General features: G+C 38.5%; 1 protein-coding gene across 1 annotated transcript in view; it reads right to left on the reverse strand.

The window, feature by feature from the left end:
* The window catches only part of LOC130440397 (phospholipid-transporting ATPase ABCA1), a 106,054-nt gene that overhangs the window by 3,384 nt on the left and 75,907 nt on the right, over positions 1 to 26,763 (reverse strand). Inside the window, 17 exon segments of the mRNA XM_056729435.1 lie at positions 2,167 to 2,259; positions 2,518 to 2,621; positions 5,197 to 5,331; positions 5,447 to 5,588; positions 6,725 to 6,743; positions 6,746 to 6,830; positions 7,244 to 7,306; positions 9,887 to 10,007; positions 10,143 to 10,272; positions 10,348 to 10,471; positions 18,252 to 18,396; positions 18,582 to 18,697; positions 20,324 to 20,501; positions 21,780 to 21,949; positions 23,234 to 23,308; positions 25,967 to 26,072; positions 26,204 to 26,298. Coding sequence (XP_056585413.1) covers positions 2,167 to 2,259; positions 2,518 to 2,621; positions 5,197 to 5,331; positions 5,447 to 5,588; positions 6,725 to 6,743; positions 6,746 to 6,830; positions 7,244 to 7,306; positions 9,887 to 10,007; positions 10,143 to 10,272; positions 10,348 to 10,471; positions 18,252 to 18,396; positions 18,582 to 18,697; positions 20,324 to 20,501; positions 21,780 to 21,949; positions 23,234 to 23,308; positions 25,967 to 26,072; positions 26,204 to 26,298 — 1,901 coding nt within the window.

The raw sequence follows: 26,763 nt of genomic DNA on the forward strand, positions 1-26,763 counted from the left end.
AAGTTCTACACGTACACAAAGGCTCGGAGTTAAGTGGATGAGACACTTGCATAGACTCCTGTAAGTGCAGCATGACTCTAGTAATGGAGCGATTTGATTGGTGACTGACAGTCTTACAGGCGTCTTTATTAGAAAGCTGTTTATTTAGGAGCTGATGGAGGCGGTTGTGTTTACTTAAATGTTTAAGTTTATGAACACACTCGGCATCACTATGATTTTGTTGGAGCTAGCGCTCGCTCTTAGAGCAATAAAAATACAATGATAATGGACTGTGTTTATGCGTGCGTGTGTGCGTATGTGTGGACCCAGGTCACCTTACCATTATAGTACCATTATTTTCCTCAGAGGTTACATCATATAAATACACATGCATATTTTTTGCTATCATTTTATAAGTTACATAAATAAACATAATATCTGCAAAGCTTTCATATTTAATAAGTGTACGATGTTCTTTGATAGTTCCAGATGAATATGAGGCACAGAACATCTTTGGTATTTCATGTAGACTATGGATGAATATTTATTGTGTTTTTGTATTTTATATATAATGCCAAACGTCAAAATCACTGTTTGTCAAGTACAGCGAATGCATATGTCCCCTGCTCAGTGTGCAGGGAGCAATGATCACTACACAGGGAGCCTATTAATGGGAGCACAGATGGAATGTTGTTGCCCTAAAGATGGCGGTAGAAACACGCCACAGGAGGAACAAAGAAAGGACACAGAGGAAGATAAAGTGATGTAATAAACACACATACACATCAGGCAAAATGAAAAATGTCCCGAGAGAGAGGGACAGAGGGAGAGAGAAAGAGAGGGATGGGTTGATGGAGGAATGTAGATCTTGTCCTACTGCTATGCTTCATTAGACAGTGTGAAAAGAAAAAGAAAAGATGAGCGAGGGGAGAGTGGGGGCCGGATCGGGAGAGCAGTTCTTAATTTTCTCTTCACTCATTAATGACCACTCCTCCAGAATCATTCATTACAGCGCAAAACAGAGAAAGAGAGAGAACAGTGAAGTATATAAATACAGCCACGCAAAAAAATGATCAGTTTTGCCTTTAATCAGCTTTTCTGCATGGATTGTGTCAATTCCAGTCCGTTTAAAATTAATTCAGCGATCAGCAGTTTATGGCTTTGCTCATGAACATATAACCCACCTCCATCCCCAACTCCACCTTCATTTCATCAATCGTGACTCGACTTTCCAATACTGATCTTAATAAGTCTCAATTACATTGAATTATGTCTAACACTTAAATGTCAATGTGAACTAATAGCATCTGTTATCTATTCATGCATGCTGCCAGATCAGAACCATACCACCAATCTAATCTGTTAGACACAATAGGTATCCTAACAGAATTTAAATCATCTGTTCACTTGTTACTTTGTAAAATACAAACTGACACGGTTTCAAAATGTAGCGAACTGCTTGGAAAGGCAGAATCGAAAAACATTATGCGCTTCAGACACTGACCCTCTTCCACAAGTTTCCAAATGATGCCCCATCATGAATTGTATGCATTTTGGTACATTGACATGAGCTCAGTTAGGAAATATATCCAAGATTGTTGGTAAAAAACAAGTCTAATATCATAATTAAACCATCGACCCCTTTTCAAAGAGGCAGAAAAAAATGCTGTAAAAACGTCTCCCAGTCACAGCATTTATGCCTGGTAAGATGAAATCCTGGATCTTTGTTAAAACATCAAAACATTATAAAGCAACATATTAAATAATCGAATTATGTCCATATATCGGAAGTGCTTATATTTTTAAATGCATGAAAACTGGCAATGTATTATTTAATGTGTTATAATATTGTATTATATAAATAATGTATTAATCTATTTTTTTAATGATTTTTATATAGAGTGTTAATTTATAGGAAAATGTATTTTCTATGTGTAAAGGAAACCATAAGGTTAACGAAAAACCTAATTCTGATTGGTTAACCAGTCTACATGGGCTATTTAGTGAAATCACATTCAGTGAACAAAACCCTTAGTGAGCAAGACAAAGGGCCTGTGTCGGCCAAGCGAAAAAAGGTAGATGATGGAGTAATCTTGGGAGGAACCAGACACAGCCGGGGGAATCATCTATTCTAGAAGGTAGAACAAGTACCACCCTCTAAAAAGTGAAGACACAACCAAAACTAACCTGCTCTTAAGGTGCTGAATGCTGCCCAGACATTTAAACTGGCCATTCACCATGATGGCCATGCGAGTGCACAACGCTTCACATTCCTCCATACTGAAATGAGAGAAAGAAAGCATTACGTAGGTTTAATGCTGGTTGTTTTTTGCTAATTTTGGATGGTCCTCACAGTGAAGCTCCTCTCTAACCACAAACCAAATGGACACATTAGCATGTCCTCAAACAGATCTAGCTGTTCTCAGACTTCACGCACATTGGCTTTCTTATGCATTTTACAAGCAAACATGACAAAGCTTTCCGAAAATAGATTAAGCGATTTTCATGGATGAGTAGAAACAACTCTGTGTGTGTTACCTGTGTGAGGTGAGTATAACAGATCTCCCCTCTTTGATGACACTAAGGATACAGTCCCAGAGAAAACGCCTGGCTTTTGGGTCCATACCTGTGGTGGGTTCATCCTGCAAACACGCACAACCACTTAAATTACAAACTATAGACTGGTCATCTGTCAAGAAAAAAAAACTCATCACAACCAGTGAACTCAATTACACATGATACTGACTGCTTAATGCATACTATAGTACTGTGTACTGCTTACTCATGTGAGAGCATAAATGTTTTTATTGTTTTACACAGAGCAAAATTGTAATACTGTTTTTGATTTATTTGTTACACTGGAAATGAAAAGAAAACGCACTGCATTGTGAGATGCAATATGTGATGTGCTCTTCGCTGCATGTTGACAAATGTAATACATCATCCAGACATCACATGCATATTGAAAATATGCATACTTTATAGTGTTACATAATAATGTATTGCAGAAACAGTAAACGTAGGAATCTAGAATCAGTTTTCAGTGTACATTAGTGGACCTAGTTTTCATTTCACAATTGTTCTTTTGTCTGTCAACAGAAACTAAGAGTCAAAGGCAAAACAAAGTGCCTGCAATAAACAGAATGCCAATACGACTCAATGCCATCATGAATATGCTAATAGCGTTGTATTGCGTAATGGCGATTCGCAATTTCTCAAGCAGGCTTTACGTACTTAACATAAAAAATTGTCCGGTTTGAAAGGTATTTCAAACAGTCACTAGGGCTGCACATTTCACAAGCAACCCTTGACCTCTGTATCACCGAACAATCACGAAACGGATGAAAGAACACAATTCTCCTTGTCGATTCTCGGACGCGCTGTGAGTGCTAGGCCTGTAATTTAGTCGTTAATTAGCATCGTCGGCGGGTGATTCAGGGGTTCTTCGGCAGGTTATGAACGCGGATTATTTCATATGAGCCTCCGTCAGGCAGAATGAGATTTTAATGCCAGCAAACAGAAGAGGGTGTGTGTGGAATTTCAAATCTCGCTGGAAATACATTAAAAACGTCCCAAGAGTCACCTTCAGCCCTCTGTTCTGCTCTTCTTTAATCTTCTCTATCATTATTCCGCTCTTCATTTTATCCTTAATCCTCAAGGACGTTCACTCAAGCTCTTGTGTATGTGCGCTAGTTTACTTAGCTTTACTTTGTGGACAAAACTGTCCGCAGAAGTTGGCTATATCTGACAAAACCTCCCGTTGGTGATGTCCTCAGAAGTGAAACAATTTATAAAGATAAGGTTTTTCATTCTTACAGCGCACAGTTGTTTGGGGTTTCTATGTAGAAGTTAAAATTGCCTTAATACGAAATCACCTACGCTAGGTCTCTATTAGATAGCTAGCTGGTTTAGAACTCAAAACTATGGGTGGCCTGATGGGCAAGATTTGTTTTTCTGCATTGTATTCATGATTTCTGTGATGTGAGTCATTGTTTACTCTGGAATATCATGAAATATGGGAAATGCGAAAGGACCATTGTGTGATTTTTAGTGCCATCTAGCAGTGAGGTTGCAATTTCAACCAACAGCTCACTCCAACCCTCCCATTCGAAGTACTACAGAGGCTGACACAGGACTAAGATGTCATCAGGTTTTTGCTTCCTTCCCAAATGAGATGAACACATGTTGACGTTGAGTTGGGTTGATGTGATGAACACATACAAATTTAACACATACTTATATTTATTATTTTGCATTTCTGTCAATAGATCCCTCATAAAAATGACACACTGGACCTTGCAAATGAATTAATCAGAAAGACTGTCGCTGTGTGATGCCCATCTCCTGCTATGTCGTTAGAAGGCGTTCCCAGCTTTGGTTGCATAAAGTTGAGCAAATTTCAACTGTGTTGTGTCACTATACATGCGCACTTCTTGTTGCCAATGGTCACTTTCGCTCTTGTTGGAGGATGTCACTAAAATACCATTGAAATGAATGAGATCATGTCAATCTGTCGATGCAAGTCAGTGGCGGTGTTAACGGGGGCGTAATAATTGTCAATTTGGATTTTGTGATGATTTAAAATATATGATCTCATTGAGTGAATGAGTGACACTGTTTCATGTACTACACAATGTACTAGGCGTTTTCAGCAACTGTGTCTTACTATACACACACAAACATAAACATGTCCAGAGCTTTACTTCACGCAAATTTTTCTGTTCCATCTGAGAAAATCTACTGTGAAACACTCAAAGGTCGTCACAATGATCCGCCGAAATAAAAGTCTAGTTTACTTAAACCAATAATAGGATTCCATACTTAAAGAATACTTTAGAATTCTGCAACTACAATAAATTGATAAACTGTATGAAATACTTTAGTATGTATTTTAATGTTTAGTAATGTTAAAAAACAGTAAACTTTGCTGATAAATACTATGAAATTGAACAGCCTTATTTATGTTGGCAAATATATGACTATTTTAAAATAAAAAATGTAAAACATAGAATTCAGAAAAACCTAAATTGAAACAAAGAATAAAAACATTAATTGGTGATAAAATAACGTAGCACACACTTTACAATTTTTTCCATACAGTTCAGTTGTTCTATTAAACGTGTGTGTAATTCAACAGACGCATGCCACAGACACAATGCTGACTGTGTTTACAGTACAGTCGATGTGATGTGATTTGCTATGGTGGGTGTGACTTACGAGGAAGACCAGAGGAGGACAGCCAATCAACGCCATTGAGGTGGACAGTTTGCGTTTGTTCCCACCACTGTAGGTTCCAGCAGATTTCTCAGAGTATTTCACGAGGCCAAGCTTTTGAATGCCCCACTCAGCCACCTCAAAAGAGAGAGAGAATATCATTCTACATCTTGACTTTGTGTTTTTGCCAAGATGAGTAAACCTGTATAATAACACAGACATTCTAAGATATAAAGATCAAGGTCTTTGTTACCATGGCGACCTCTTTTTCCGGAACGCCTCGTAGTCGAGCGTAGAACTCCAAGTGCTCACGTCCCGTCAGAAGGTCGTCTATGGCATCAAACTGAGGACAATATCCCATATTCTGCTGAACCAACTGCATTTCAGTACGGATGCTGGAAAATGAAATGCAAGTTAAACCATTTCTGAGTTCACAAGCTTTCATGGATTTAAGCATGTTCGTCAATCAGTTGTCTTTCAGCTGGGCAAAAGTGCATCTCATCTCCTTATCACATCTCTTCATGAAACTTGAGGTGTGACTCTTAAAAATGGGGGGTGATATTAGCTCCAAGCTAACCACATTTATTTCAGAAAGGGTAACTATGCAAAAATGAAAATTTAGAATACGTTGGCAACCGCATAGTAACACATTATTATTGTGCCAATTTGTTTTGTTCATCCCCCAAAAACCCACCGCAAAAAGAAGATGCCTCTGGAATTACAGACCAAACCCTGGGGTAAAAAAAACACGTCATCGCATGTCAGCTCTCACATAAACTTTTAAACTTTTAAAAGTGTGTGTGTCAGAAAGAGCGAGACAATGAAAATCCTCTTTGTCTTCACTGTGAGGTGACAAGTGACAGTGTTTACAAGCGCAACACTGCGTTTGATGAAAGCTTAGCAGACAGACACACACACACATCCCCAGGACAACAGGAAGAATGTGAAATTGGAAAAGTAAACCCAGAATTGATAGACAGATCTGGTCCCCGCCTCTCGGACTTCATCTGTCTCGCGTTTCAGACAGAAAGAAGGACAAACAGAGACGAAGCGGGAATGAGAAATGCTAAGGACTGAAGACAGTGAGGAAAGGATGATGTCTTTTCTTATTTCTCATCTCTATGATCTCTCTGTTCATGTGCGTCTCACAGATTAAATCATCAAGAGAGGGAGAGAGAGAGAGTGAGAGAGAAATCAGAAGAGCAGGAGACACGTGAAGACATGTGTGGGTCACCTTTGTGTACATCATTATTAAATGACCATTTCCTACCTACTTAGAAGTAGCAATGCTAAACGACTGACCTTGGTCTTGGAATAACATTTTTGTCAAAAAACAATCCTAAAGTAAACCCTAACCATAACCAACCCCCCAAAATCAAGCTTAAAGTGATAAAAAACATGGAAACTTGACTTATTTAGCACATCATTTTTACAATGTATTAACCCATTAAACATAACCATACAATGGAATTGGTTGATAGAAATGTTGTACAAATAATCTCGTAACATAAGTCAACCTGTCATGGTGTACCTGTTTCCATTCAGGAAGTGTCACCTCCTGTCGGACTGATGTCTCCGGTTAGCATTTTAAATGTTGTCGTTTTTCCTGCTCCATTGATCCCCAGCAAACCAAAACACTTTAAAATAAACAAAGACGAATTGCATTTTAGAGTATTTAAGTTTATTGGTAATTACAAACAGGGCCCAAAGTAAAAAAGTGATGAAAATCAGTGTTAAAGAAGAAATGTGGAGATCAGAGCGACAACTAGTGGTGAGGTTGCGAATTACAAACAACGGCTCATTCCACACCTCCCTTTTGAAGCGCTACGGTGGCTGACACATGATTATAATGTTGCACGTTTTTGATCCTGCTAAATATCACACACAGCACCATTAACTAAAAACGTTTTTAATACTGACATATTTCACAAAATGCAACAAATGTTTTATTTTCAAGTAAAACTTTTCCCTTAAATCCTTAGTTTCACTGACCATTTGTTAGTCCATTAAAATATGAATAAACAAATGTTTTAATATGTTGTGTATTTACTTCTGCAGCAGGAACGCCGACACAGATTTTGTCCACGGCTGGAGTGAGCTTCATCCGGTACATCTGACAGACAGACAGAGAAAAAATAGAAAAATAAATGACTTCATAAGCTAAAATAATTTGTTAGTCCTGATGAGACAACCAGCTCAAAATCACATTTCACATATTCAACTGCACATCCAGGTCTAATGGAAATCTGGAAACTGTCCTTGAAGAGACTCAAGATCTAAGCGGTCACAGAATTGGATGAAATAAAGTAAATTAGAATAGAGGAGGATTCAGTGTGGAGAGACGTCAGATGAATATTCACTGCTGTCAGGCAGGCAGATGTTTGAAACTCTTGTAATTATGATCGACAGGACCGACTATTCAGGCTGCTTCCCAGCATATACGTTTGAAACTTATTTTGATCAGTGTGTTTAGAACCATACAACTCTACTTAGCATTGAGATAAAATTCATACGAACATCATTTGACTCATTTGAGGCACATACATTAACACTCCTGTCAGCTGTCAACCACAGATTCAAACCTGCTGAGCTGCCGGATAAACACACACACATACACTTATCCTTGAGTAATGCTCTCTGCCCAATTTAGCTCAGAGCTGAGAGTCATTTTAAGACACAAACAAAATGGGCTCCTTAAAATTCTAAAATTTGCCGCCCTTTAAAATTCTAAAAAGGGCTTCAGATAAAAAACCCAACAAACTATCCTGCTTAATAACTTCAATACACTTCAATACACATCTATATATTAGTGAATTCAAAGCTACCTTACTGAAGCTATATCAATGCAGGAAGTACACCTGTGAAGATATATAAAAGCTGGAAGTATCTTAGTGAAGTCACATAAAAGCTAAAAGCACCTCAGTAAAGTTATATAAGGCTAAAAGTAACTCCCCCGAGTTAGATAAACGCAGGAGGTTCCTCAGTGAACTTATATAAAAGCAGGAACTATCTCAGTGACGTTGTATTAAAGCTGAAAGTACCCCACCGAAGTTAGATAAATGCAGGACGTTCCTCAGTGAACTTGTTTAGAAGCAGAAACCATTTCTGTGAAGCTTTATTAAAGCAGGATGTACCTCAGTGAACTTATATAAATGCAGGAGGTATCTCAGTGAATTTATATAAAAGCTGAATGTACCTCAGTGAAGATACACAAGCTGCAAGTACCTCACTGAAGTTGGATAAACGAATGAGGTACCTCAGTGAATGTATATAAAAGCAGGAACTATCTCAGTGAAGTTATATAAAAGCTGGAAGTACCTCAGTAAAGTTATATAAAAGCTGGAAGTACCTCAGTGAAGTTATATAAAAGCTGGAAGTACCTCAGTAAAGTTATATAAAAGCTGGAAGCACCTCAGTAAAGTTATATAAAAGCTGGAAGTACCTCAGTGAAGTTATATAAAAGCTGGAAGTACCTCAGTAAAGTTATATAAAAGCTGGAAGTACCTCAGTAAAGTTATATAAAAGCTGGAAGTACCTCAGTAAAGTTATATAAAACCAGGAACTATCTCAGTGAAGTTATATAAAAGCTGGAAGCACCTCAGTAATTTATATAAAAGCTGGAAGTACCTCAGTAAAGTTATATAAAAGCTGGAAGTACCTCAGTAAAGTTATATAAAAGCAGGAACTATCTCAGTGAAGTTATATAAAAGCTGGAAGTACCTCAGTAAAGTTATATAAAAGCTGGAAGTACCTCAGTAAAGTTATATAAAAGCTGGAAGTACCTCAGTGAAGTTATATAAAAGCAGGAACTATCTCAGTGAAGTTATATAAAAGCTGGAAGTACCTCAGTAAAGTTATATAAAAGGAGGAACTATCTCAGTGAAGTTATATAAAAGCTGGAAGTACCTCAGTAAAGTTATATAAAAGCAGGAACTATCTCAGTGAAGTTATATAAAAGCTGGAAGTACCTCAGTAAAGTTATATAAAAGCAGGAACTATCTCAGTGAAGTTATATAAAAGCTGGAAGTACCTCAGTAAAGTTATATAAAAGCAGGAACAATCTCAGTGAAGTTATATAAAAGCTGGAAGCACCTCAGTAAAGTTATATAAAAGCAGGAACTATCTCAGTGAAGTTATATAAAAGCTGGAAAACCCTTACTGATGTTATTTAATAGGACACTCTAAATGCGACCTTCTTTCCCAGGAATTCGGAGGATGCATCCTTCGTAGAGATAACCCACAATTCTTTGCGTCGCTACGACCAACATATTTTATTTGAATAAATGGTTTTGACATTTATTTCATCAACACACAGAACTTTTCAACATATTCACATAATTCAGAAAGATGTAGTAATTTAGGATTAGAAGTATTTAGTGAATATAAACAGATATATAAACAGTACACAGTAAGGAAAGAAATGGTTATCTTGTATTCCCCCTTCTGGCACAGTTTGGGGTAGAAACTGACCGACCTTTTATTTCTTCAAATCATGAAAAATTGTCGTACGTCATACTTCCTGTTTCCTTTTTTCCCAATACGTCAACAGAGGTTGAACACAAATAAGCCCAGGATCATGTAAAAGCAGCTTCGTAAGCTTCAACTCAATAAGTTGAGATTTCCCATCAGGATTTGACATTTCGTTTACTGGGGTTATAAATGCAGTGATTACGTCAAAGCAAGTGTAAGTTACCTTAGTGAGGTCACAAATTCGGAGCATGTCGTTCTGAGCTCCACCCTTGTGGACACGTTCACGCTCGCGAGCGACATCTTCATCCTCTTTCGCTGTAGATGTTGGTAATGCCTTTACTGACCTATACCAAAAAAATGATATATGTAAAGTAAGTGTGATGCTGAAAAGACAAATCCAGCTATGAGCAGATATTCATATTTAAGTTGTTTTGATAGACTTCTGTTTATAGATGCATAGAGGAGTCTAAATATCTTACAAAGGCTTGCAGAAGAACTTGTATTGAAGGAGCAGAGTCAGGGTGAACATTACGGCTCCCTGGATGGCCATGGCAAACAGATTCTTGCCCACCATATCCCAACTGAGCGGATCTTCAAAGCGGTCCTCACCTGAGAGAGAGAGAGAATGAGTGTCTATGACACAAAACATAAACACATATACATGTGAGTGTGTGAACAGCTTACCCAGATTTTTGTAGAGGGTCCCAATGGCTTGGTTTTTGGCCATGTCCATGAGCCCTCGGCCCAGGCAGAAATGAGGAAACACCAGCAGAGCCTGCTTCACTATGTCATTGATACGTGTTATTTTCTGGAGATACAAACAGACAGAGAGAGGAGATATTAACACAACATTTTAGATTTTCATCATCATTTCGGTTTAATTTTGTATGTTTGGTGTTCTATGTGACCCGATGTTAAATAATGCTGCTTCTCAATTTCAGTAAGGGGAAGTTCACCCAAAAACGAAACTACTATCATCAACTACTCCGCCTTTGCTATTTTAAACCTGTATGACTGTCTTTCTTCTGCAGAACACAAGAAGATATTTTGGTAACCATTGACTTGCATTGGTTTTGTGTCCATACAACAGATGTGAATAGGTACCGCTGCTGTTATAGAAGGTACAGCATGCATTAATCTTTACGGGGACAGGGGTCTGTAAAAATGACTGACACGGCCTATTCGGTCTGGATTAAAATCGTGTCGAAAACTTTTACTTTACCTCCCCATCTAAACCTAATCTTGTCTGTATAGAATTTTAGGCAAAGTGCATAGCTGGAATGTTTGACCTACTGGTATTTAAAAAAATATGCTAACATATCCCTTCATGTTGCTAACTTAATGACAATGAAAAATAAAGAATAATGTCAAAGTTCTATATTGCATAAATTGTTTTTCATCTAGTTAAGTGTTGAAATATATATAAATAAATATTACTTTGACCAAAAAAAATATTATATATTATATTCTTTTGAAGAAACCTACCCACATCTGAGGGGTGATAAAAAAAGAACAAATGAAGATAGAAGAATACAGTTTATTTTGTTTGAATGCTGAGACCTGGTTCTTTTAAATGATATATTGTCCATAAATTAATTACAGAAAATGTACCGTGAGCCATCAAAATTTTGTGAAAATGTTAAAAAACGCTGGCGCTGGCTGGCAACTTTTAAGTTTTTAAGGAGTTAACCCTTTAATAAATCTAACTGTCATGTACGACCGGAGGCAACTGGTCTCTGAATGCAACTACACAATAGCTGAATTTATTTATTTATGACTGGTTACATAGAGCTGAACCCGAGCATCGAATCCACATCCCTGAGACCAGACAAACCCCAGATTCCTTCACGTGAAAAAGTGGGCAGATATCGGTTGAGCAGACAGGGGGGCTGTCTCCAGCAGTGTGTGATTCATCAAACACACTCTCACACGGCTGCAGGAATCATGGGACAGTTACCACGCCAACTCGGAGTCTGATGCTCATAAATCATTGCACATACAACAGAGAGAGTAATCTCACAAGATTCATACTGACCCATATTCTTCAAAACACACACTCCACCCAACCTGGGCACCTTGCTGTTCAATTATGACAATGGTAATCGATGCAAAACTCAACTTCAACACTACTTCCACAGAAAATAACAGTCAGAACTGGGGCGACGTGTAAGAAGGGAGGAACATGTAGGCCTTTTATTGCTGTATTGAACCTTATCTCCAGCTTTGCATACATGAACAAGGTGTGGACAAATTGGATGCTGCACTTACATTTGCTCTTCAAAATGAACAAGAACATCAAGCCAGCAAAGTCGTGCTACCATCATACTCAAAACAGTGGACTTCAACAGCAACAGGGTCCCTCCATGAAATTTACCTGGCTCTCTTGTACTCCTGTTACTAAAGCACTTCCTACGGTCCACTCCGCTACATCAAGTGATGTCACAAAACTGCAGGGGACCATGGAGAGTATGACAGAGAGAGTGGATCATCTCCAACTTGAGATCACCGGATGGTGACAGAGGAAGCACATCTGAACGGCGCAGGTGTGACAGACACGTATATAATGACTGTGACTCCTATGGTCGATGCAGATCTTCCTAGAGGCACAAGTGGTGATAGAGTATACTAGGAATCACGCAGATGTGACGACTATGGTGCTCGGAGTCCCACGAGGTCACATGAACAAGGACAACACTTTGAAAAGCTAAACTCACATGAACGCTTATCTCGTCATGACCATGGTCAGTGTGACAGTGCATGGGACAGCTACTCATCAAAGCGTCAGAGTCACCGATCACCAAGTCCAGGACGTGTACGCTTTCAGTCTCCTTTCAGACCAGCCAACGCCAGGAAAACTACAAGTAGTTGACAATGAGGGCCAGTTGCCAACTGCTTATGAAGTCAGGCCCTCTGGTGACATTTGTGAGCCCCAAGAGATTTCTGATTCTGTTGATTTGATGACTCAGTTTGTGCCACTTGTAATTGAGGACACATTAGTTCATGCATTTGTGGATAGTGGAGCTGATGTTTCTCTTGTAAGTGAAGATTTCCGAATGTCTACTGCCATTTTACGTCAAAGACCATTAGTGAAGAAGTTCATTCCTTTAAAATCTATTTCTGGGGATGCTCTAGATTCAGTGGGTACATTATCAGCAAATGTAACTTTGGGACTGCATTCAGTCTCACACTCTTTTCAAGTGATCAGAAATTGCTCAAAGTCAATTATATAAGGCTGTGACTTTTTGTCTGCTCATAAGCTTGTAATTAATGCCCAGAACATGTCTCTTAAACTGAATGGGGACTCCATTTCATTTTTGACTGTAAATCAGTGTTTCAGTAACAACGTTTACAATGTACCAATGTAATCTGATTAAAACTCCAGTCCGAATGAGAATGCTCTATATAAACATGTCAATCAGATAAAAATGCCTGAACCAATTGTAGGATCTGTAGGATTTTAAGGGGTGGTTTATGCCGTTTGTAATCCACTTGATAGGACATGTGTAAACACTTGATCAGTTATAAAACCGAAGTAGGAAGTTGTGCGCATGAGCAAAGACGACGCTGGCTAGTAAACAGAGCAGCTGCTGCTTAAGAAACCATAAATCTGAGAAAGCGGAACAAATATCCATATTCTTGTCATCTCTAAATGAACATATTAATGTTTCTTTGCATTTAAAATGTCTCTGCGTTTAAACTGTTTCCCTGGAGTGAGTTTCAAAACACGATACATTTGCAGATGTAAAAACATACTGTCGGTCAAAAACGTTAATGCTGATATATGAATTCGCATATTATCACTTTTAATGTTCGGTACTGTTGCTAAACATTTATTTTAATTATTGTTTGCCTGCAGATACTCTTGTGGGTCTTGGTAGTTTTGTAATGGTTTTACCATGGTAAAATGATTAGCATGGTAAAACAGCCTCAAAAGTGCTCGTGCTTCATTGGCACGAGACGTTACTCTGCCTTTATAAACTGTTTTTTTTTTTCGTGCCGCTTGTACAATAAAATATTCACAACATTTGCCTTAAAACACTTTTTTAGTGGGTATTTAGGTGAACAATCGTGCAGTGTGTGCATGTCAGCAGATTAAATCAGATTTGAAGCTTGTCATTTAAACAAGCACATCATTCAGATTGCACAATCTGATTAAATCTGATATGTCCATGTAAACGCAGCTGGTGTCTATTTTAGTAGTATTTTTCTATTATGGACATGTCTTCTGGTTATTGGCAGGTAGAGTTAGAATTGTAGGCGATAATTTGGTCATTCAGGCATTTTCGTTATTATTTGAGTGACTGACCTTTTACCATAGTCACAGATCAAAAGCCTCTTGTTGGTTTTAGGAAGTTGAAATTTGACATCGATTCCACAGGGAACAGAGGTCGATGGGCCATGGAATTGGACCCATTTGAATGGGTGATTGTACACAAAGATGGAAAGAGACACACAAATGCAGATGCTATGTCAAGAATTCCGGTAGGGCCACAGAAGCCACAGGAACCTCTAACAAAGTCGGTGTGTACTCAAACAGATGACTTAAGTGTCATCTCTCAGATAGCTGTTTCTGCTAAGGGTAGCTGCACAGATTTTCAGGTTCGTTTACAGCCTCAGATTTGCCTAACTGAAGGTAATATTGTCACAAATAAGCGTCGGGGGAAAACGAACGGCATGCTTCTTTGTGTAGTGATGGAAAAGATATGTTGGAATACTAGACAAGAGATCACGTTCTCTCACAGGTTTAAAATTGGGTTCAGAAGCAAAAGAGGCCTGGTCTTTAACACAGGAAAACGAGACATTTATGGTGGAGGAATATTTTTTGAGTCTTGTGTTGCTTGTGAATTCAGGAGGGATCCTGTTCCTCTGCGTCATGCACCGCTACAGTCTATTTCTGCTGTGAGACCCTTTCAACTGGTGTGTAATGATATTATTGAAATGCCTGTTACTTCCAAAGTAAATAGGTATGGTCTGGTAGTGCAAGATCATTTAAAAAAAAATATGTCAATGGATATCCAATGACAGATCAGAAAGCTGGTACAGTAGCACAGTTACTTTGTGAACAGTACATACCAGAGCAAGGTGTTCCAGAGGAGCAATTTTGAGATCAGGGTTGTCAATATGAGTCCAAATGGGATCAGTACCTTTCTGCAGTGGTACTATCCTTAACACCACCCCTCATTCTAGCACTGGTTATTCACAGTCTTTCCTAGTTCATAGTCGAGATCCTCGCTTGCTGGTGCTTGTTCAAATTGATTCTGTGGGTGGTCACTTGGAAACTCCACAGACCTATGGTTACGCTTTAGTCAGTCGAATTGAAACTGTGTTTCAAGAAGTACTAAACAATGGTCCAGATCATAGACTTAAGCGTGGGTATTATTTTAACAGGCATGCAAAATTTCAGACTTTTAAAGTTGGAGACCGGTTGTGAACGAATGATCCAACCACACAAAGAAAGAAAATGGATAGGACCGTATGAGGTCATTTCTGTGGATATTGACAAATACAGAGTATTGAACCGGAGAAGGGTTAATGCAGGGCCCAAAGTGGTGCATTATAATCGGTTGAAACCCGATCAAATTGGAGTGCACCAGTCCGCTCCCCTTCAGGTGCAGGTCAGGGTGTTGCGGAAAAGTGTCAAAGAGCGCACCCAACATACACTGCTATGTCAGAGGCTCTTCCCTTGATTTTAAAAGGGCTTGAGTCTGGTGAGAAGAGATACCAGGTCATTACTTCTGTTCCTCACATGCCTAGGCCTTCAGGGAGCATACCTGAGGTTCCTCAGTCAATACAACAGCCACCTCAATTGCTTGAAAATGCAACTTCGGCGGTTAGGGACAACTGTCCATTAGATAGTGTAGTGACCCGCTCAGGGCGTGTTAGTAAAAGGTCGAGAAAGGTTCATGTTGAGGTTTGTAAGGATTATGAGATCACAGGTACTAATATAACAGTCTCACACTGAACTTTCTTTTGACATTGTGTCGAACCGACAGATGGGGTTTGTCTTGAGAAACTATCAACTTCGACAATACTTCGAAAAGGCCAATGAAATTGGCAAGAGGTAAGACCGGTGTCCGGTAGAGTGCCTACTAGGTGGGTCCCCCCTCCTAGGTGGGTCAGCATGCTATTCTCGCCTCCCTTCTTCCCCCACTGGGTGAAGAACAGGCATTCCATCCATCACTATGGCCAGAGCAGCCCTGCACCTTTAGGCCGGGGACCAGCTGAATTATCTACCCACAGCAGGGCGGTTCCGTCTTATGTATCCTCATGATTGGTTCCCGCCTTGGCAACCCATGACCATGACCCAATAACCCCATGGACCTCCACCTTGCGGTTAACTTCTTCAGTCTGCACATTCCTTCCATGAGTTCTCCTCTAAACGGCGAGACCATGTTGGTATTTTTACTGAAATCTCCCCTACGGTAGGAAGTGGTCTCTGTAGTGCATTCCCCCAATGAGGAAATAGCGCTTACCCAGTGGCCTTACGGTACCGTGACAGGGGCTTCCCACCATTCCAAAAGCTCTTTGACCCTCTACCTATCCACTGGAAGGTTACAATATTGCACTAGCGCTCATGTCTGACACACCCAGGCCAGTCACCATCGCTAGAGATTGTGACGCGGCACAGCGCCATTTCCATAGGAACCCCATCTGTCAATTCGACACAACGTCGAGGGGCCGACATAAAGGGAACGTCTTGGTTACGGATGTAAGGAGGGAACGAGCCACTGTGTCCCTCATGCCACAAAGTGTGCCGCCCGCGGCGGCAGTTGTGAGAGGAACTCAGGCTCATCAGCCCAAAGGTGAATGAATGCAGCACAGTGTCTTTATTTTATACCCAGATATCTGGGGGCGGAGTCTGGCATGCAAATTCATTTGCCAATTCATTGTTCTTCTTTAGTCTAGTAGAAGTTGATAGGTTCTCAAGACAAACCCCATCAGTCGGTTCGAGACAATGCCTCGTTCCCTCCATCAGGGAACTGAGGTTACATCCGTAACCAACACGTTTCTATTCATTTATTGATATTGATAGGTTATTGTAAATGTATTTTTTTGTTTTGACCTTCAAATCTGTAGTTACTTTGCTTCATGCAGTATGGCATTTGGACAACAAAATTTGATCATGAGTTGCAGAGGGCAAATGTGTTTATAAAATGTCATTAATTTTGTTTTGTGTACACGGTTATGAAACATGTACCTTTTGCTTTGTTCTCCTAAAAGTATGTTTTTTTACAATGTGATAGTTTTTCTCAATACAATTTTGTTTTGTGTACAGGAAATGAGGATATTTCTTTTTTCTAAGGGAATGTGAGATTTATTTGTGAGATTTATTGTGATTTTTGGGATGATGAGTTGAGCTGGAGTGGCACGCATGCGCAAGGGGCGTTGTGGCGGAGTTCACGTTGATGTCCCCATGAGGAGAAACCTCGGCTAATAAAGTAATCAAAAGTTATATTACGTGATTGACTGCATTTTCTTTATTCGAACCCTTCCGAGGACAGTGCCTGTTCCTTTTATCCATTACCCGTATTATTGCTCCCTGAACTCTCTGTAAGTTGCTTTGGATAAAAGTGTAAAATGACTAAATGTAAATGTCAAGATCAAGAAATGATTTGAAATCATCAGCAAAATGCATAAGCGCGTGTACAGTAATAAAGTATAGACTCACCAATACCAAATTTCCTCACCGATAGCCAAATATTCTGAGATATCTGTCGATATCTATTCTGAAGATTAAATTAATATTTCTATATGTAATTTTATCACATAATGACTAACAATATAAAACATCAAACTGGTGATGTTTCCTGAATGTTTTATGAAGAGTGCACAAATTCACTGCATTTTCATTTCAACCGATTCTTGGCCGATATATCAGTGTGAAAAGTGCTTTTATGGACCGATTATTGACCGATATATCGGTGCATCCCTAGAAATAAGTAACGTCTTTAACAGTGTCACATACGTACAAAATATTCTCTTCAAACAAGCACACAGCATTCAGAGTTGAGATATAAAGCAATAAAACACAATTACTCATCCTCGGACACTACAGTAAAACACATGAAAGAACACTGACAGACGCTTGCTGTGGAGAAAGACGGGGCAGTTGGGCGCAGAATGTCCCAAATGATCCCATTTGATTGGCTAACGTCATCCTCTAAATATTCGAGAGACATTTGTCCCTGCTTAATGAAAGCAAAAGTCCTGTCACCCGAAACGTCCTGAATATTTGATGTTAAATATGCAGTTATGTGAAATGAGGTGTCGGACTAATTTCGCTGTGGCCAGCGCTAAAACGTAAAATCCTGAGGAAATGAAAACCAAGAGACAAACAATATATTCTGTGGTTAGAACAAAAGCTAAGATTAACATTGAAGAAATGGCTTATCCTTTTATTGTGATTAATACGGCTGGTAAGAAAACAATGTAACACACAGGCCTAAAGAGCCTCTGGCTAACAACGGTTTATAGAGACATTTTATTTGTAGTAGTACTAAAGATATCTAACAACATTCTGAATATGCACAATAAAGACAAATGTGTTTTCTCACTGGACAAAAAGTGAATTTTGTGTGTGTGTTTACCGGGTCGTCGAACAGCTCCATGACAAATGTGGCCACACTGCCATTAATACCAATGAAGAGGTTAATGCAGGTAAGGACCACATAGGCTGTGCTAGGGACACTGAACACGAAAGAGGCAGGATACATCATCGGAGTGATGGACCATCTGTAACAACACACAAACCACACAAAACAAGTGTTTTCATATCGAAAGACACCATAAAAACATGGATATGCATCACACAACATAAATTCTCTTTTGACAATACAAACTTACAACTCAAACTTTCTTCAACACAACAGACACACAACAGAGCAACACAATAATGCAGTGACAGTACACACACTCACCCGTACAGCACCAGCAGCAGGATGAGGGCGGGGAGGTTAGGAGGAGAGACGTAGGCTTTTTGTTGGAAACACAGGAATATGACAATGACAATGATACATGGGACGATATAATTACACTGAAACACACAAAGACACAAAATGCACAATGTTAATGGAGGCAAATTTAATACAGGTTGTTGAACATGTAAGCAATGACTCCTCAAATAGGCAATTTCATACAAATGTAAACTTAGGGGCGATTCACATTCCGCGTTTTTTGCGCCGCAAGTTCGTTATTTTAAAAGTAGACACGCAAATAGGGAGCAACATGGTATAGGCGCACATTTTTCAAGGCGCGTAGGCGCCACATCGAGATGGAAATAGATCAACTTTCAGAGTGCCGCGGATCATTTGACTAGAGAAAGCGGTGCGGGTTTAGACGAGAAATGTGAATGGTCCCTTAAGATCAACATTTAAACACTCATGTGAAGTCACTCATAAAGTTTTGAAAGCATTTAAGGTGTAGTTTTCCATAGGAACGTAAGTGAATTGTCACATCCATAACGGAACTGTCATATCCTTAACGCTTCATATTCCTCATAAATGTAATAATGAAAGAAACTCTGACGAGCCATCCCTTCTCCATTTGATGGGTATTACTGCTTCTGGTTTGAACGTTTTAAATCATAATTTTCTCTAAAAAACGTGTCCTTTTTGTCACATCCATAGCATATTATTTTTTCCCCTTTTCAAATGAGAAAACTCACGCATGGACAGATATTTTTCTGAAGTCTGTACTCTATCATCATCAGGGGTTTAGTACAATTTAAACAGATAATTTAATGGGAATAAACACCTCCTCTGAGGATTTAAATTTCAAGTTTTGACTGAAAATGTCACATTCATAATGCTGGAATTGCCCATGTGATATTAAAATAACAAAGACACACAAGTAAGACGAGCATGTGTTAGATCAAGGCATGCTAGACAAGCACATTATAAGAGTATGTGCACAACGCAGGCGTGCGCAAACCAGACGTGCACACTTTCTGCATGTTTAAGATCCGTAAAAGTTCCAGTAAAATAACAGAGAAGTTTTTACTTCACATCCTGAAGTACCACTCATGACCGACCTACAGAATGCAGAAATGCGCCGTGCAAACTGCAGTCACCTGTAATGTCATACTATTTCACGCTGTTACCTGATCTGCATAAACGTTCTTTACTGCATTGGGGACTAAACAACGCATTGTTTGTGTAAATAAACACTGCTATCAACGAAGACAAATCATTACGTGCTTTAGTGCAATCTACCAACAAATGAATGATATACAGACGCAGGTGCAGTTGGCCCAGGAAAAACATTGTAGAACTCAACATCGTAAATTCATTGAACTCACTTCTCCTGTATCTCGTTCACTTTTATGAGAAATAAAGCCATCTCACAAGAATTTAACAAAAAAGTCTCTCTCTCTCTCTCTGGACGAATATGAATAGAATTCTAAGGTAATTGATAGAGTTTTAATAGAGTTTTAATTAGCTATCTCAGCTCCTCCTCTAGTTCCCTTTGGCCTGTCAATGATGCATCCATCTTGGATGAAATCTCAGGCGATTTGTGCCGTGAGAGAGAGTGAGAGAGAGTGGGAGAGAGAGAAAGAGAGAGACTGCATGATGGGATGCGCTGAGAACTTTAGACTGTTGCTTAAGCTAACACATGTCCACACGCAGGGCTAGAGTAAGTGTTTTTGTGTCTGCAGGTGTACCATGTCCCAGGCGAAGTTGGCCAGCCAGTAGATGGTGGGATTCACCCCGCTGACGAACTGCAGGTGTTTGGCTTTACTGACACGCTCCTGGATGAGGAAGAGGACGAAGCTGGCCGGGATGAAGGACATGGCGAAGATCACGCAGATCGCCACCACCACGTCCGTAGATGTCGTCGCCCTTGACAACAGGATATGGACAGGTGATGTCAGACGTAAATGTCAAATTTACTATTTATATTTATACATATAAGTCAATCACACTCTCAAGATATTGTCGTTATTCTGTCTACATTAATAATCTCAGGCCTTTTATTTCATTGGGAACCTTTCTAGGCAAGTATTGATATATTTGTAAGTGATTACGTAATCCGCACGTTAATAACTCATCATCATTTCTTCATAAAAAGCATCAACCGAGTGCCGTGGTTTAGTAAAATGATGTTATATCTATTATGTGAAGTAGGTCTTTAAATGGCGATATAATTAAGCAGCTTGCGCGTTGCCATCTGGGTACAGCTGTACGGCTCAACCTGTGCGCAATTCTTCATCTAAAACTTTCAAAAACTTCCGCAGGAACTTTAACGGGTTCTGAGAGAAATGAAAAGATTTCACAGGCAACAAGCTGAAGAAAAAAACACCTTACACAGGGCATTCTGGGAAATCTGGTCACCTTCTTTCATGTGTTCAGATACCCTGCTGATTCTGTTTAATAGATTCAATCTTTCTTTCCTTCCTCGCCCTTCCTTGCAGACTTTTAGGTGAGGCCTGATGCAGAACACACACACAGACACTCGCTCACGGTGAAGGTGATTGAGTTTCAGGACTGTATTATTCATGATTAGAGGAACGACACACTGCTCAATCTCTTCCTGGTGACCTCATTACAGACAGGAAGATGGTGATTAACGTGGACTCTACAATACACACGTGCGCACATTTACAGCATTATCAGAGTCTTGCTCCTGTGTGTTTAAGAGCCCCGCAGGTGTGTGTGATGCATCAGTGGTCTGACTGTAGTCCATTTTTGACCCCTCGCTCTTCTCGTTTCCAAGCATTTATCTTAATATCAAATAATTTGCTAACAACATGCCTTCACAGGGTGAGCTTAATAAGCTGTAAACACACTTCTGTGCACATACACACACACCTGCATGTGCACACGCTCATAAACAAAAGTTTAAATGAAAGATTTAAAAGAAAATCAGGTCAAGAAACTTCTAAAAAATGCCTTAATATTCAAATACGAGTTACACACACATATGGAACCCTGGTTACATGTAAACCTTTTCATTATATTGTGCAAATGATAAACATTTGGTTCTTATTTGCATATTAATGAGGTCGATAATACTGATAAATACAGCTTATGACGGAAATAGTGTCTACATGCACAGCTGCACGTGACCTATCTGTCTGCGTAAAGGACTTGTGTACAGTATGTGTGTGTGGGACTCACATGGCCGCGAATGATAGCTGTTCTTTAGTCATATTCAATGGGTGGTTAAACGTGGTGATTCCGTATTCCTCTGGTCTGTGTCCCGTGGGCAGATTTCCTCTTAAAATCCCATTATTTGCCACGTTCAGGAATGACACGAGGGAATGCCAGCCCTGGTTATAGAACCACACCTACACACGAACAAACACCTGATTGAATAGCAATTCGCTCTTATACAAAAACAATATTATATGGAAATATTCTTGAACATATAATGCGATATGGTAAATTATGTTTAAACTTATAATAATAACTACAACAAATACATTTCTATGTATTCACTCAAAAAAATGAACTGTCACTGTTAGTTTTTCTAAACCCATCCTTGTTCGCAGTACATAAAGAATGCAAGTAACTACATTAAAAAGCAAGTTACCTATGAAAGATGTAGTACTGTCCGCTTTACCTAACAAGTGTTTGACTGGTCGACTTAACATTGTTGAGTAAAACGCAAAACCCTATAATATTGGACCTATTGTTGAGATTACTTAATATAAACAAGTTAATTCAACATGACTGGTTGAGGTAGATTTTCAGCAGCATGCTTTGCATAAGACTGCATTTAGGCAGTACATTTCGAAATGTACTGTTATTTTAAGTGTTTTTCAGTAAAGAAAAAGACTTCTTTGTGCTTACTGTTCATTTATCTTTCCTTTTTAAAAGGGTTTGTTGTATTTGAGTTTTAGGGTTACCATTGTTAAGAGAAGGGGTACATGTGCTTAGGCTGTGCATCATTCAATGAGCATTAAATGTCTGATGCCAATCCTGAGATGCCTCTCATATGTGTTGCTCATTGTGTTTAGACTAACATGCAATAAGTCTGTAAATAATTTATGTATGAAAATGAAATGTACCATTAAGAACGATAATATTGAGTTTAATGAACTTTAAATCTAAACCATTCAGATTGTACCAGTAATTTTCTCAAAAGTTTTGACAACTTTTCTTTCATCTCTTTTGTTCATACAACTAAATTGTTACTTGTAGAAACTACTCAACATATTTGCGTGCAAACACTTGACTTTTATGTTAATCCAACAAATAATTTTATTGAGTGCTTGAACCAAGGGTTTATATTTTTTCAATATACATGAAAAGCAGCAATTCATAATGGATTATTCAACATAATGTACATGTACTTGCTGTGCTTGTTTTTTCTTTGTTTAAGATTAAGTTGTAGATTTAAATATTTAAATGGATTTTTAAAAGGTTACATGTTTCGTAGGGGATTACACTGAAATATCAACCCTGTTGCCATGAGTCTCTATACCGATAAAAACTGATTGTCTAAAGAATATTAATTATCTAAATATCAGAATCAAACTCCTTTTCTTAAAAAAATATTTTATAATGTAAGAAGTCAGGCCTGTTCCCATGGTTTTGTTAGTCTATTTTTACAGTAATTTGTTTCTTACCTTGACATTGTCTCTTGTACCCAGTTCAACCAGAATCAACTGAAGAGCTTGAAAAAGTCCATCTGTCAAGTTGGTCTACAGAAGAGAGAGAAAGCAACAGGGAGGTTGAATCATCTCCAGTTGTATGTTTGTGTTCTCGTATAGAATTGTGTAGAATTGTGAAGTTGCTGGAAAATATGAAAATACTTCAGTTCAGAACCCTGTTAAAGCATTTTGGGATCGCTAACCCTCACGTCAAGAGCATGACTAGTAGCACAGGGTAGGAATGTCGATAAAAAAATCTAATTGAAAAGTGGTCTACTTCATTATTGAAACAAGTTTACAAAATCTTTGCCAAAATGAAAAATGAAATAAAATAGATTTTTTATTTTCGAAAAAGGATGCAGTGTCACTCGGAAAATGAAAATGACTGCAACCGGTGATTTAACAATTTTATTTAATTTCTTATTACTACAATCTTTGGGCAACACAGAAATAAAATTGAAAAGACAAACGCATTTTTTACAATGTTTTTTACAAAGCTTTAACTCAAAATGTACAGATCCCCAAATCTAGCTAATGTACACATGCACAGCCTTGCGAATTATGTGAAGAATTATGGGTAACGTTGTCACTGTATGTATAAAGCACCAGATGACAGAGGTCATCATTGGGCCTCCTGAGGGGATCTGAAATTTACAAACACTTACAGTACACATACAATATCTGAAAGATATCAGATATAAACGTTAATGGTTGACGCTCCCCAGGCTACATTATAAAAACAAGACGAACACAAATAATCTTGCCCAAATTGACACAAACACACCCACTGAATGAGAGGGAGTGGAGGGCGATAATGTCCTGCTATTAGCATTACATCCGTCCATCACAGAGCTAAGCAGCATTAAAATCCTATTAGACCGAGCAGACACTGGCACTTTGCCTAAGTTACAAAACTGGTCCATCTCAGTCGTATTTGTAGGTATTTCTACGTACATTTATTTTCTGTACCTTTAAACCGACACAACAACATATCAAAATATTGACAGCAACTAAATAAATAAACACTTAAACCTGAATGCAACTTTCTGAGAAATCAACACGTCTTAAACACAATCCAACAGTGGTATTCCTCAATAAGTGAATAACATAACTGTACATCTATTCAATCTAAACAGGTCTGAAATATATTAATTATTATAGACATAATGACCTTAAATCCTATAAACTCCCTACTATAGGAACCTGAATCAATTCATTTGAGAAGCTCCAACGTAATTCCTGTTCCTGAAAAATCATATATAAATCTGATCGGTTCTTTACGCACCATCTTCAGAAGAGCGAACATATCAAGGGTAATAAACTGTGATTTGAATTTGAGGAGAGCAACAGATATGCTTCTCTAACTCCTCATAAATTCAACTATTGCACAGAGAGAAAAACATTATCTCTATATTTGCTGCTTAAATGTATGATAAATGCAGAGCCGAGGGCTGTGGGGAATTTTCACACTATGGATTCAAAGGCCTGAAAATCGTTCACACGCTATTAACAAATGCAGAGCAGTGAATCCAAAGCACACTTCACATCGATGTTAGGACATCACTGCCGTGTGCACCAAGCTGTTCATGCATATTTAAATGAAGATTTTTTTCTTCTTGTTTTGATGCATACGTGATAAACTTGTATGCAAATGATCCCAATTACCGAATGCAGCAAATTTATAGGTAATTGTTACTTGTGAATCAAAATTAATGGGATGTTACTAAGACCGACATAAAAGGTGGTGATAGCTAAACAAACGCTTTTTCAGTCTGACACGACGCCTGAAGTGGATTCCATAGAAATGAAAGCAAATTTTATTTATGTTAGCTTCCACCAATAGACCATGAATATTATTCTTAAAGCTGCAATTCATAACTTTTGCCTCCCTGTCACTATCTCTGTTTGAAAAACTAAATTGCATGTTACTCAACATACTTCTTTTTATTTGTGTTCAATGTCGTCTTATGTCAAACTGACACTTCCCGGAAAATTGTACCAGACATCTCAACTAATAAATCTAGGAAGTAAGTTCCTCTTACTGTTTAATAGATTGATATCCTTTAGTGATGTCCAAATAACCAAACACAAAGCAAAGTTCCTGCATTCCCTCCAGACCATGCAGAAAGTCTTTATAGCCTGAAAATGGCTGTATCATTTTGGCAACACCTCAATCATCAGCCATCTCTACAGACTGCTAAAAAACCTCTCAGACTCGAGTGAAAAGTTCAACTTATTCTTCTATACATGTTTAATGTAAGACAGGGATGTGTGATAGCATTTGTAATGATCCAGATGAATAAATCTTATCTCTATTTCTTTATCTGGCTGTGTATATTCATTGTGAAAGGTTTAATTTGTAACATTTGCCTCTCTATCGCCATCTCTGTTTGAACTATGAAATTGCAAGTTAATTGACATGCTTAACTTCACATGCATGGAGGTCAAACGAAACAGACATTTCCCATGAAATTTTGCGCGACAGGTAAGGAGGTACGGAGACAGTTTTGAACACTGCTTTTAACCTGCTCAATAGCTGATGTCTATTAAACAAAGATACATATTGCAGCATTATGATTTCTGTTCAAATATAAATGAAGATTTGCTATTCATCCAACTCACCTCAGTGGGATTGATACGCCAATGTTGTTCTTGTGTAAAAAACTAAAATGCATAAAATCTGAACTTCGCAACATCTGTTGGTCTTACCTGCGAGATGTTGAAAACCGATTTGAGGTCAGTGATCACGGCCATAATCTCAGACTCGTTCATTTTGACCTGTGGGTTCACACCTCCCACAGATATTCCTCCATACCTATACATACAAACACACACAGTACATAGTTTTTGTGTGTGTTTGATTATATCTAAACTAAAGAACAGATTGGACGGTTAATTCTTTATTGTATTTTTACTCTACTGAGATGCATTAAAGTGGTTCTGCACCGTGTTTTGCCAGACTTTTGGTAGTTTTTGAGCAGGAAGTCAGTCATATTTCGTGCGGTGAGGTTCTGGAGGGTGTCCGTGGTGTTTTGGATTCTCTAAAGAAACAAACAACAAACTAAAATTATAAACAAGTCACACTTCTGCAAAAATTTAAAAACGAAGAAATAAAATACAAACATATAATATCTGACTCCTGATTAATATAATTCAAGCCCAAATGTAATTTTATGAGGAGTTTTATCTAGAGAAAAGTTGAAAACATTGGGTTAAACAAACAACATTCATTTTTAAGACTCCTAACCTAGAGTACAAATGAGTAACTCCAAGTGCATGAGAATGATGTGCTTACTAACAATACTACACAGTTTATGTATTCTAAATGTTCCCAATGATAAATTGCAAGATCAAATTAATTATGAGAATAGGATAAAAGAATAAATAGAAACACACACATTGTGTATTACTCAGATGAGCAGGTGAGATACACTATCAGCGTGAATCTAATGACAATGGCTCAGTTCCACAAAAAGCCTTCTAAATGAAAAGAGTTGTGACGCACT

The sequence above is a fragment of the Triplophysa dalaica genome, chromosome 1 (assembly GCF_015846415.1).
Source record: "Triplophysa dalaica isolate WHDGS20190420 chromosome 1, ASM1584641v1, whole genome shotgun sequence".
Taxonomy (NCBI): domain Eukaryota; kingdom Metazoa; phylum Chordata; class Actinopteri; order Cypriniformes; family Nemacheilidae; genus Triplophysa; species Triplophysa dalaica.